The 13,824-nt window shown below is 42.3% G+C and overlaps 2 protein-coding genes across 2 annotated transcripts; one reads left to right on the top strand and one right to left on the bottom strand.

The window, feature by feature from the left end:
- Window positions 1–528: 528 nt before the first annotated feature.
- On the top strand, window positions 529–2,866 carry LOC102790383 (NF-kappa-B inhibitor alpha-like). Its single transcript, XM_087852323.1, has 6 exons — window positions 529–800; window positions 1,357–1,462; window positions 1,558–1,765; window positions 1,873–1,961; window positions 2,074–2,334; window positions 2,431–2,866. Exons 1-6 carry the CDS (start codon window positions 577–579, stop codon window positions 2,458–2,460), a joined length of 918 nt encoding a protein of 305 aa, XP_087708449.1. The 5' UTR covers window positions 529–576; the 3' UTR covers window positions 2,461–2,866.
- Window positions 2,867–4,183: 1,317 nt separating this feature from the next.
- Window positions 4,184–9,877, bottom strand: LOC102790081 (proteasome subunit alpha type-6). The gene is made up of 7 exons (XM_087852241.1): window positions 9,664–9,877; window positions 8,697–8,791; window positions 6,861–6,942; window positions 6,322–6,477; window positions 6,057–6,235; window positions 5,807–5,901; window positions 4,184–4,389 (listed from the first exon to the last, which is right to left on the bottom strand). Exons 1-7 carry the CDS (start codon window positions 9,845–9,847, stop codon window positions 4,332–4,334), a joined length of 849 nt encoding a protein of 282 aa, XP_087708367.1. The 5' UTR covers window positions 9,848–9,877; the 3' UTR covers window positions 4,184–4,331.
- Window positions 9,878–13,824: the final 3,947 nt, after the last annotated feature.

Genomic DNA, 13,824 nt, shown 5'->3' with positions numbered 1-13,824 from the left:
ATATTCGGTTTGTCTGTTACGTGAGAATTACAACCACAGAATATTTATAGGCTTCACGCTGAGGTTAACTGTGAAGAGCCGTGATATGCGTAATTTTTGAAACACAGGAAATTTGGATGTCTCTCTATTTAAAAAAGTATTTAGATTTGGTTGAAAGCATAGAAAGGAAAGTATGCAGTGCTACTTTGGTTAGCCACTTGAAACAGATAATTTCCCCAGTGCAGTAGGGAATTCTTCAAGAGCCAGTCAGGGGCTGTCTCCCTATCATTCATGCCAATCGTGTCTCATTCACTGAAATTAAATCTATGTCCCCTAACCTACATCACAGGTGAAAATAGGTGTCTAGTAGGAAACTACAAGTTTTCAGTCTGAGTCTTTTGGGGGGGATTTTTCTCACAAAAGCACAGGCCCGATGTGATTTCCCTTGCTAAGATAAGTCAATTGGAAATCCCCACTTAGGCGCCGCCCCGGCAGACGCGCACACAAAACCCAGCGCGCCCTCCCTCAGTAGCACAACTTTGCTCTCGCCCTCGGAAACAGACGGAGCTTTAGCTTACAGGAGAAAGGAAAGCCAGCATGTACAGAGTTTCTAACCACAACCAAATGGATTATAACTTGGACAACATGGAGCCCAAACACGGGAAAATGCTGCCTTGCCAAGAGGACCGTTTTGACAGCGGTGTGGATTCGCTTAAGGAAGACGAACTGGCGAACGACTTCGAGGAGCTAAGATTGCCGAGCGAGGATCACTCGCAGGAATACGAGCCTTGGAGAACCGCGGTGACCGAAGACGGTGACACGTAAGTGGATTATTATTATTTAAAAAAATTAATGTATTTATTTAGTATGAATGCGTCGATTAGTCGAACTTTAATTGCGCATTTGCAAAATTCCGCTTTGTGCGTAAGTTGAAATCGGCTTTTGCACCAGAGCGCAGGATCGGTGCACATGAAAGATCTGAAAAGCTGCACAGAAATGTCGGAAAAGTTGCATGGAAACAACATCTTTTAAAGGTCTTAAAAATACTTAGTGCGCATGTGTTGGCAGCGCAGTGCACAGTCGTGTGTGTGTGTGCGCGCGTGCGCGTGTGTTGGCTGAGCGTGCAGTCTGGGCGGTGCTAAAGTCCGCTCTGCGCGTTCAGGAAAGTCCCTGGCCTGCTGCCAGTAACTGATAAAGCATCAGATGTGTCAAGCCACAACTGGTGGAAATAACCCGACAAAACTCCATTCTTGCGAAACGCTCCACTGCTCAGGCTTTGTTCTCTCATATTTGACTGGAACCACTTCCTCTGTGCGTAATTTTTCTTTGAAGGGCTCTATTTTAACTCCCCTCTCTTTTTCTGTCCTCCCCACACAGGCTGCTCCATTTGGCCGTCATTCACGAAGCCACCGAACATGCCGTCCAGATGATCAAACTGTCTCATCATCACCCGTTCCTCAATGTGCAGAACCACCAGAGACAGGTAATAAGCGGCACCGTGCCACATCCACGAATCCCTTCCGAAACCTGCACACTTTGCAGTCAGGTTAACATAAGTTTCTGTTGTGTCCCACACAGACTGCCCTCCACCTGGCAGTGATCACAGAGCAGGCCCACTTGGTGGACAGACTCCTGAAGGCCGGCGCTGACCCGCTGCTGGCCGACGACAGCGGAAACACAGCCCTCCACATCGCCTGTAAAAAGGGCTCCCTGGCCTGCTTTGGCGTCATCACCCAGAACTGCCAACGTCACCTCACCTCCATGGCGTCTTTCCCCAACTACAGTGGTAAGCATCGCGTTCAAATAGCGCCCTAAGAAACAAACACACTTATGTTTCACTTACACAGCTGTTGAAGTGTGTGTAACTGAGTTTACTTCCTTCCGTCTCCATAGGACATAACTGTCTCCACTTGGCATCCATCAATGGCTACATTTCTCTGGTGGAAAGCCTCGTTCGGCTTGGTGCAGACATCAATGCACAGGTAGGTGTCTCTAACACGGAAGCCATTTGGATTATTTTATGATTATTATGATGATTATTCTTATTCACACACATGCAGAAACTTGACCTCGTGTTTCTGTTGCTTCCTGCAGGAACAGTGCAGCGGACGGACGGCGCTCCACCTGGCCGTTGACCTCCAGAACCCCACGCTAGTCTGTCGCCTCCTCGACCTCGGTGCAGACGTCAACTGCCTGAACTACGGTGGCTTCGCCCCGTACCACCTCACCTACGGGCGGCAGAACGAGGAGATCCGCTGCCAGCTGTTTGAGAGAACGGCACAGGAGCTCAGGGAGCTGCCTGAAAGCGAATCGGACGACAGCGACATGGAGGATCTGGACCTGTCGGAAGACGAGGTCAGTATCTGCTCAGCTTTGAACGTCACACTGAGATCCGATGGAGTCAAAACACTTTAAGGCGTGAATCTATAACATCTTTTTTCTTCTCTACAGCTCTATGATGACATAAAGTTTGGAAAGTAACAAGAACAGCCCGTCCACTGGTGATGCAAAGCTGCTACTGGGTTAGTCGAAACCACGGCTCCCAAACGGGGGGACAGCTCAACCCACGTCCCCCCCTCTCCACCCTCCGTACCCTCTACCGTCCAAGTCCAGAGGTGCTGGTCCTGGGATCACGAATGAGTATGAAGGTGGCGCCCAGTCTGGTCGGGATCGCTGAACGATCCGTACCAAACCCCCCCACCAAAGCAAGACCATGACTTCTGTATGGTCCTGATGTTACTGTAATAACTGTACAAAATAATGTGTATATACCAGAACAGACGAGTGTAATATTTTGTAAATACAGAGACTATTTTTGTACTTGTACATGTGTGTGAATTTTAAACACTATATAAAGAAAAATAAAAGAGGAGTTTATGAACATGAACTGCTTTGAGCGGCTGCTGTGCGTTTCCTTCCTCGCGACGACGATGACTTTGTCTTGGCCTTTCCACGCTGTAATACGAGCATCATTTCTCACTTATAGTGATGAAGCACAGTCATCGACCAGACTTGTGAAAGAGAGAGACACACACATAAAAAACCCCAAAAAGATCACACTCAGCCGCTTGGAACAGTCTGGGATTTCCTTTTGTTGGGCGAGGTCACAGGGTCTCTGAGTCACCGCGCCGAAAGTCCCTGGGCGGCATAAGAGGAACATGATGTGCTTGAATATTCCACCCTCCCCTGGAATAGCTGCTGAGTGGCAGCTAGGAAGTGGCGCTACTGGGTAGAAATACCAAGGAGGAAATGTTTTACAAATATGGGAGAGCGTTCCAGAGAGCTCAGTGGCCCTTTCTTTTTCTTTTTCGCCGTGTCATTAGGACCAGGAAACTTTCTTTGCTTTACAAGGAAGTCCAGGCTGTCCCTGTCAGCTGACACATGCAGGTACTTAGGAATTTTTCAGAAAGGAATTATCTGAAGCAACCGGAATGAATTTCCCAGTAAAGTTATCCTTGAAGCAACGCTCAAATGCCCCAGAATGACTCTGTTACACAATTGTGTTTGCTGTATCCTCTCTTGTAAACATTAACTATTACAGTAGGATGGGGATTTTTTGTTTCCAGTGATTACAGAACTTCTCAAGGACAGCGGAAGTTTCAGACACAATATCAGCCTGGAAATTTGGTCAAGTAACCAACTTAAGATTCCTCTTCGATTAGAAGAAGAAGATGTGAAGACTTATAGTCTGGTTAAAAGAAACTGGCGTGTTGCAAAGAATTCCAATGGGGAAGGGGGATTTTTCTAGAAGCCACTCACAATGACACACTGAGGTCACATCGCCATCATTTCTGCTCATGTGGATGACAAAGAGAGCTGAGAAAGACAAGTCCCCCCCTTTTCTGAATTATAAAGTTTCCCCTCGCAAAGAGAAACTATTTGTGTTGTGTGACATTTCCGGAAAGTTAAAGTATTCTATTTCTGACATGTGCGTAGAAAAAAAAAAAAGCCAAAAAAGTAGAGAAAACAAGGTCAAATCAAGTCTGCATCACCGAGTTTGTAGTAGAATAACCTCTCCGCAGCACCTTTGTAAGTCATGTGATTTTTGTGCACCAAGAGCCACAACAGGAAGCTCAAAAGTAGAAGCTCTGCATGTTCCCACAAACAGTTTCCCCTGCTGCTAAACACAGACGGTAAAAGGTTTCAGGTGACAAGCAGAGGACCTAAAAAGAAATGATAAAAAATGCAAACAGCCCATTCATAATAGTTTTACTCAAAAAACCTCCTTTTATTGTTGAATGAAACAGTGGGGTAAATGTACAGCAAACAAAGATAACACGAGCCTCCAATCTGGGAACTGCATTTCCCATCATGCTCTAACTAAATCCGACAGGCGACGCCGCTCTGCTCGCTCAGTCCCGCTCGGCGAGGGACATTAGGTGGGTGTCCACTTCAGTTTCTGCGAGGATCCTGCAGGACAAAAATGAGATGACGATAAAGACTCCAAAATCTAACTCGTGTTTTTAAAGTGAACATTTTATGCTCACTGTCAGCTCCATATCTTTATTCTTGGCCTCTACCAGGGTAGCTTTGCATGAGTCACAGTCGAATATAAGCCGTACTTATCATATAGTTAGCTCTTGTGGAGCCTCTTTGTTTATCTTGACTCTACCTTTAAAACAACTTTCTTCTGATTGGCTAACTCTAGTAAGTGGAAGGTTTGAACAGTAGGTGGGCGGGGCTTCTGCGCTCTTAATGACCACACATGGGCTAAGTTTAAGATATAAAGGGTCTATAACAAAGCATGCTGAGCACACAGGGATGTTCCCATTAGGGTCAATTGCTCGTGTGGCGTCCCATATTTAGGCATAAACCATAGCAACAGTAAATGAGATGAAAAGCACAATACGTCCCTATGAAGTTATATTTCACTTAATGCCAAACACCTGTAGCACATGATGTCTTAAATTCAAATGTTTTTAAGTACTTCAGCATTTCAAACACTGTACGAAGGTCTCGTCGCTGTGTTTTACTATGGAAATGTGAAATTGCTGCAGCAATTTGTTTAAGCATGTGTAAACATTCATGGAAATAAAGTGCATAAGGCAAACACATGGTTTGCACAATTTAAATAAAAGTCAATATTTGGAAGATCTTCAACAGCCTGAACACTCTTAGGCAGCTTTCATGCAATTTCTTTAAGTTGTTTTCAGGAACAGTTCTGCAGGCTTCATGGACGACATTCAAAGCTCTTCTTTGGATGTTTCTGCCTTTTGTTCTGTTCTGTGTCAGGATGATCCCACACTGCCTTAATAATGCTGAGGTCCTCCTCTGGCGAGGCCAATGCATGACCGACGGTGCTCCACTGTGTCTATTTATGTCCAGGTATCCTTTAATTGCACTGGCAGTATTTTTGAAACAAGCCATTGTCAATCAGATGTTCTCCAGATGGTACTGCATGATGGACAATCTGATGATGCTCTTCTGTGTTCATAATTCCATCAATTTTGACAAGATCTCCAACAATACTGTCTGACATGCTGCCCCAAACCATGACACAGCCTCCACCGTGTTTTACAGGTGGCTGCAGACACTCGCTCTCTCCTGACCTGCTCTGTAAATAGTGACGACAATTTGGGCAAAAATTGTCACAGACTGATTAACTGAAGGACCAGAGACATCTTGCAGGTCTGTGTCAGGTCTTTGCTGAATCTCTTCTCAGTTTTTAATGACATAACTTTAAGATGCTGTTCATCTGCTGCAGATAGGCCTCTTTGGGAATCACCTTGTTGGTGCAAAAATACTATTTCAAATAAACCCAACTGTGTGCTCTAATGACTCACAGTGCTCAAAGGAACACAACAGAGTTGTGCTGCTGAACTTTTACCTGAACTTGGGATCCTGTGTTGTTACGACGCCCACCTCTAGCTCAGAGGGCTTGAAGTCAATGGAGAGAACAGTTGACAGGCAAGAGATCGCCGTCTGAAGGGGAAAAAAGGTAAGTTGATGATATTTTCATTCTTAGAATGTTGGATGCCTGGAAACCACCACGGCAAAGGCACACACTTTACTTTCACATTGGTGTTTGTTCCGTATGAACCTTTGCTACACCAGCAAAAGAAAATATTTTATGATACCTCGATTGTTTGTTCAAAGGTCCAATCCAGTTTCTTTTTCACTTTCTTCTCCAGGAAGCTGGTGGCTTCTGTCTGCTTCACTCCGGCGGCCGTGGCCTTGAAACCACAATAGTAGCCTGCTGGGTCGCATTTGTACACCTGAGGGCCGTACTCTTCATCTACGCCGATCACGATCATACCTGCGTGTTAGCTTGCATTTAGAAAGGGCGCTCAAACGACATGAAGTGCTACGTGGAGAATCAGCAGTGTGAATGTGCATACTCACAGCAGCCCAGTGGTCGCATCTCAGCGTTCTGCGTGTAGACTTGTGAGATATCAGCAATCCTCTTACACAACATGTCCACTGGAATCTCATAACCGTACTTGTACTGCCAGTTGGCTGCTTCATATCGAGCTCGCTGGACTTGGGACCTGCTATCGGCTGTAACACATTAAATGATGCGTAAGAAAAAAAAAATAAAGGTCAATTTCTTTTCCCAAAGAAGCCAATAAATGTGACACTTCCAGTCTCTAACATCACACTTATGTAAGAAAATTGTTCTTGCTGCAAAAGAAATGATTACTTGGAAAGAGGAACTGTCAGCTGCCGTAAGAGCTCGGACTGAGAAGAAAGGTTCGCCAAGTTTAACCCAGAAAAGTACCCTGATGCTTTTCCCCCTTTTATGTATCAAAAACCAGCCTTTGTCTAAACAGCTGTTTCTGTATATTTGAAAGACTAAATGGATTTGGGTGTTTTAATGTTCAATTTTTATGTAACAATAGTAGATTTGATACAATTTTACACATTTTGAGCCTTTTTCTTACCTGTCATCCCAGACATTACACATCCAATATTATCTGTTATTCTGAAAAGGTGAGTCACTGTGGAGGCATCCAGAAGCTTGTCCTGTACAGGAGGAAAGCATGAACAGAACTGTGAAACTGACAAATTACTCAATGTATTACATAACTTATCAAACATTTAGTGTAAATATAAATAGTAACAATCAGGTTTAAACTTTTTAGAATTACGTGAGAAAAGAAACACAACAAGGAAAAAGCTGCTGGAGAGACAAACGAAGCAAATTAGCAGTTCGATTTGGGGGAAAATGCATTCTGTCACAAAAATGTGACATTTTTCATTTTATTTAAAAGCTGTAAAAATCTCCTTAAATCTACACGGGGTCGTGCTGTGTAAAACACTGCCTCTTAAATTGCCCTCAGAGTTTAGGTTTCTCTCTCTCAGGTTGGTCTGTAACCCGTTTGTTTGTTTGTCCCAAACTACGCCAGTTGTGCCTGAAACATTTTGCCAGTGCACAAACTGTTTCCATCGGATGAACAGGAACTCGCGCTGAGCCGTGAAAGCTGGGCAGACATCGTGCTGGTAACTACAGGTCAGCTTGCAGAAGGCCTCTAATCGCTTCGAAATGATTACATCATGAACTAAATTAACTCTTATTTCCAGGTCACTTATTGCCATTAAGCACTGCAGCTTTCATCACACTAACATGCTGTAAGCAACCATTCACAGCTCAACATAAGGGAAACTGGAAGTTTCTATTGTGGTTCTGGTGTTGGACTTGAATCAGCTATTTTAAACCTCTGTGATGAGCCAACCCGAATTACTTGTTGAGTTTAATTGGACTGCCAATCAGGAGCTCTGGGCGCTTTGGTCCAGTGCTAATTCTGAAAAGTTGTTTTTGTTTGTTTGTTTTACGGTGCATCTGTGTTCTCAATTGTTATCCGGGCCAAATGCAAATTGTAAAGTACAAATTCCACTGCTAGTTCTAATGGTTAATTGGTCTTAGATTAGAATTAGGATTAGAAATGAGTACATAAGCTCAGGTTTAGCAGGTTGGAGACAAACATAGAGAGCTGAGGCTGAGAATGTTTGGACATGTGCTGATGAACGAGGGTGGATATACTGGACAAAGGATGCTGAAGCTGGAGCTGCCAGGCAGGAGGAAGAGGGGAAGAACACAGAGGAGGAGGACATGCAGAGAGTCGGTGTGACAGAGGATGCTGGGCATAGGGTGAAATGGAGGCAGATGATCTGCTGTGGCGACTCCTGATTGGTGCAGTTTAACGGTTAATTCTTAGGATGCACAGATATACCAGCCAAACATCTGTGGCATTTACACATGGTAGATGCTGATGTTTACCTGCTGTGTGACATCAACTTTGTGCTGGGTAAATGTTTAAAGATTGGGCGACGAAGAGCCTTAGGAACAGTTCAACTACTTGGACCATATTTTTGTGCAAAGAGGGTCACTTTCCACATTATCCCAGAATTATGAATATGAGACTGTTTTGGGAGCCTGGGTATACCGTTGACAGGTTGTTAGTCTGTCATGGGCTCACCGCAGAAAGACAAACAAGCATTCACACTCACTCTCACAACCAAGGCCAAATTAGAATCACCAACGAACCTAATGCATGCTGGTCTTTGAACTGTGGGAGGAAGCTGGAGTAACAGGAGAAAAGCCACGCAACCTCAGCACAGAAAGCAGTAGAAGCAGCATGGATGGATGGAGGGACGGTTGCATTATTTATTCATCTGTTCTACTACTCCAAATTTCAGAACATCTATAGCCCTTCTCATAACACGGCTACTGTTATGGCTGTAAGAAAATAACAACAAGCAATCTGACATCAACTCACCGGTACTTTTTTCTGTGTTACAACAACTGCACAATCCTTTCCCCTGACTGCTACTGACGTGAGCCCACCTTGGTTTATGGCCTTGAAAGCATATTCTGCAAAAGAAAAACAAAGAGGGTGTCTTTAAGCACACGTTTGCTTGACAATGGCTGCGAGCATTAGGATTTGTGGTTAACAGTCACAGAGAGCTGTTTTGTTCAGCTGGAAAATTGGAGCCACAAGTGAAGAACTATTATCAGATGTCCTTTGGTTGAGCAGCTGACAGCGAATTATGTACCAATTCTGTGTAGTCTGGCTTCAAACATTACATCCAAAGCAGTAGTAGTAAAATAGTGTCATTTAAAACCCTTCACTTTGAGTAAATTTGCAAACCTTTGACTTGATTTTAACTGTTGCTGCAGGTGCTTGGGCATCTGTAGAATGACTGCTGATTAGAAGACAGCAACAAAATTCATGACTATGTTCAGTTCAGCTTTATTAGAGGAAAAACCGCTAATTTACAATATTAAATGTTATCTTATCTCTTTCAATCTATCCAACTAGCAGCTCTCAGACAAAATAATATTCCTGTGACTAAGAAAAATTGCAAAAAAGCTAAATGTAGTGCAGTCACAAAAAATACTTTATTTAGCCAATATATTTAACTGAATAACACGTTGATTCATTCAGCAATGAATCAGCTTGCTTGGCTGCAATGCTAACTATGCTAACTAGCCTAAGAGCCAGCTAGCTATTTTGATCCCCTGTGTTTAGTTTGATAGTAGCGTCGTAAAAGGAGCCCCATAATAACAACTCGCACAGGATTAGTAAGACTGTGGTGATCACATATCATACTACTTTCGATTTGGCGGGTCGCTTTTTATCAACTATAACCTCGGCTAAGCGAACCATGACAGAGCATTTAGCTAGCTAGCAAACAAGTAAGCCAGCGAACCGGCTTTTTGTGTAAACAGATCCCCATACTGACCGACTTGATAGAGTCTGCCCTCAGGAGAGAAGATGGTAATGTGTCGATCAAACCCTGCACTCGAGCCTCGGGACATTTTACAGGATAAGTTGGCCGAGAAGTTCGTCCAAATGAATTTGCAAGCAGACTTCACTTGATGCACACTATTTCTACCGGAACTGAACTGAAGGGACGTGAACTTCATCCGGTGACAAAGGCCTGCTTCGTTTCTATGGTGATAAAACCAAGGGTTCTACTGATGTTTGTGGTTTCTGGTAAAGGAAAAATGTACAATAACACAATAACATGTGGTCAAACCTGTCCTTACTTTTTATGACCTACGATCTTTTAAGCCTTCACAAAGAAATATAAGCTCGTTTTCCAGTTTGTTACATTTACTCATCATGTCCACTTATCAGCTATTTTGCAGTGAAAAGCATTTCTCCAAGTATTATCCATAAGTCTTGTCCACCCCACTACGTTCTTTTAATTGTCATCTCTCTAAATGTTTTATTATTTCAGATTACAACCCTATTATGTCTTTATAGACTGCTCTATGAGCACAAGTTTTAACTTGCCATCAGGAATTGAAGTGGTTATAAGTAGCTACACCTCAGCTTCACCATAAAAATGCTATTTACATTTGATCTTGCATTACACAAAAATGCATTAGTAAATATATTTTACTGTCATGATGTTGAATAATGCAAATTCACAACTGAGGCTGCACAATTGGTGTAGCTCTAAACATTTTTATTGTTACAAAATTTTAGACACTGAATTTATATTTGTAAAAATAATTTCAGTGTAGCATGTCGCATGTTTTGAGCTATTCCTAAACAGTGTATGAGTACTTCTTCTAGCATACTTGCTTATCCAATACAATACAACTTTATTTATAGAGCACATTTAAAACCAATGGTATACCAAAGTGCTTCACATAAAAGACAGAAAATAAGACATAAATATTATAAATATTAAATATGATTAAATATTATAGGACCATAACAAAGTACCAGGTATGCTAACAGGTCAGTGTCACTAATACACAGGAACAGCATAAAATGCATATCAAGTAAAACATGTTAAAAGCACATGTATAAAAGGTAAAATAGAGTAAGTCGAGGGATCAGATTAAATAAGGTAAGGTTTAATAAATGGGTTTTTAACCGTGATTTAAATGACTGGATAGAATCAGACGCGCGGATAGCAAGAGGAAGGTTATTCCATAAATCTGGTGCAGCCAAGGCAAACGCACGGTTGCCTCTAAACTTCAGACGAGATCTTGGCTGCACCAGGAGTAACTGAGTAGATGATCTTAGTGCTCGAACGGGAATGTATGATCTAAGGAGTTCGATAAGGTAGCTCAGGGTTGTGTTGTTGATCATTTTAAAGGTAAGCAGCAGTATTTTAAATTGGATGCGGTATTTAATGGGTAGCCAGTGCAGGTCAGCTAGAACAGGGGTAATAGAGGCAAACCTCCCAGTTCCGGTCAGAAGGCATGCCGCCGCATTTTGAACAGTTTGCAGTCTATGAAGAAGGGCAACATAAGAAGACTGAAATAAAAGGAGTTGCAGTAATCCAGCCTAGAGGTCACAAAGGCGTGGATGAGCTTTTCCAGGTCCTTATGCGGAATATACTGCCTGGCCTTAGAGATGAGATACAGTTGGTAGAAACTAGATCTAACTACAGCGGACACTTGTTTATCACATTTAAAAGAGCTATCCAGCAACACGCCCACATTGCTAACAGTGGCAGAGAGGGAGCTGGCAAGGGAACCAAAGGCATCACGAAGTTGTCTGTGAGGAAAATTACCATCAAAAACCACGATTTCAGTTTTCTTATCATTTAAGATAAGAGAGTTTCCTAAGAGCTATTCTTTGATCTCGCTTGTCACTTGTTTGTGTTATACTCATACATAACACAACACTCTGACGTCATTATTACTAATTGTAATGAAAATTGTTGATTACCAAAAACAAAGTGATCTATGAAATATGTATGGTATCTAAAAAAAGCCCAAAACATTAAAACATCACCACCAACTGACTTACTGTCAGCAGTGATGGCAGCATCATCTATGCAGAACCACATCTCACTAATCCTATATGCTTCTGTTATGTTGATAACTAAAACATAGGAGTCTTGTAAGGCTTGCAATAATCTATTTCACCCCAACGTTAACTTTATTAAAATGTTACTGTTACCGCTACATTTCTCTTTCTTTAGCCATTAACTGAACTTAATTAATGGCTAAAGAAAGAGAAATGTAGTGGTAACAGTAACTGACTTTGTATCTGTTCCATATGTAACAGTATAGTCTGTATTACCCGAAACAATGAGGAAGTGATGTATTTTTACAATTTCCCATTGGCACGGAGCACTTACAGCATGTTGACTGCTTACATGCAACCTGCAACAAAAGTATGCATCAGTAATGGGAAAATAAAATTAGAAAAACTATGTGCACCCTTTCTGTTTCCATGGATATTAAGAAGATGAATAGCTGCCAGGTGCTCAAATGGACTTGATTAACTGACCATCAGTAAATGTGAGCACCTCTGTAAAAAGCAGAAATGTCATCAGTTTGCAGGTCTGGAGGTGTGCGTTAACACAATGCTCCCTGATGGGACGTCCCAGCAAATTTACCACTGCGAAACTAAAAAAAGGAAAAAAATCTCACAATCTTCAGTTAGCAGGTTTAAGTTGATGGCAGTACAGTATTATTAGGAAGGGCTAGACACAAGACTTCAGGAACAATGTCCTTTGGACAGAGGAGACCACAGTGGACATGTGTGCTCATAGAGTGCCATGCTTGGTGAAACCCAAACACAGCATATCAGTACAAACACCTCATACTAGCTGTCAAGGCCAGTGTTGGAGGGGTGTGAGGATTTGGTTAAAGTAAGGAATCACGGTGTTGCAGTGACACAGTTAAGGTCCAGACCTGAACCTGACTGAAATCCTGTGACCTTAAGAGAGCTGTGCGTAAATGAACGCCCACAGGCCCCAAAACTGAAGCAACACTGTAAAGAACAGAGGCCCAAAACTCCTCCAGCATTGTGAAAGACTGAGAAACTTATGCAGAAAACATGTCGTGCCAAATTAGAACTCAGCAAAAGTTATTAGAGTTCTACATGTTATTGTCTTACTGTAGAAGAAAAAGCAGTATGTGTCCCAGTGTGAGCTGCCAGTGAGGTAGCACTTACAATACAAAGAGACAGTGATTCATTTCATTGTTCACACCTGGGCTTTACTTGGAAAAGTTTTAAATGGCCGCTGATTGACTGAAACATTGTGCATGCATGGAGAGATGCCAGGATTCTTGAGCATTTATAAAAATGTGTTCTTTCTGTAATCACGAATGTTTCCTGTGAACTGTGACGAGGACTACCACATACATCCTTCTTGCAAAACTGTTTTTGCCCAACAGATCCTTACAGTGTAATGAGTAAGTTCTGTGTGCAGTCCCGATGTACTGTAACATTGGTGTTTTGAATATATACAACATGAATTCATGCGTTGTGTACTACTGCATGAGATTAAAGGCTAAAACTGTAGCTGTATATTGCCTTGTCACAAATGAAACCAGTTCCCCTTTTCTATATCTGGACACCAATAAAATATGGCGCAGACTATATTTAAAAGAAACAAAATGATATCCTGCTGCATGAAAGTGAAAATAGATTTTAACTTCTCCCTATCACATAACAAGCCAAGGTGAAAGTGATGCCACTGTGTGACAATAAAATAACATAAAAAAACCCCGAACAGAGGCAACATGATCATTTCAAGGAACAAAAATCACTGTCGGGTATCCTGGTCAATGGCCAATTCCCATTTCCTTATTCATGAAGAAGCGTCTAATGTCCATGTGTCAGCCGGGTTTTCCCCTCCGTCTAATGCAGCTGAACAGAAGACGATCACTTCCTCTTTATGAGTTACTACCACATCCAGGTGATGACTCACAAAACCTGTTCTGTGGGATTTCGTGTCGATATGATTAACAGAAGTCAAATCTTGGGCTTCCTTGTAAATTTTTATGATTATGTCTTTGTGGGAAAAAAAACAAAAAACTTGCTGAAAAGTAATTAGTGATAAATGTCACACATGAGAGGGCGTTTGAATTTAACCCTGTGACTCACAGTAGATGTCATACGATGGTAAAAAAAAGACCACGCG

Source organism: Neolamprologus brichardi, chromosome 15 (assembly GCF_056152115.1).
Source record: "Neolamprologus brichardi isolate AB-2024 chromosome 15, ASM5615211v1, whole genome shotgun sequence".
In the NCBI taxonomy this organism is placed as follows: Eukaryota; Metazoa; Chordata; class Actinopteri; order Cichliformes; family Cichlidae; genus Neolamprologus; species Neolamprologus brichardi.
The sequence above is the reverse complement of the archived record's forward strand: the minus strand, read 5'-3'. Positions and strand labels throughout refer to the sequence as shown.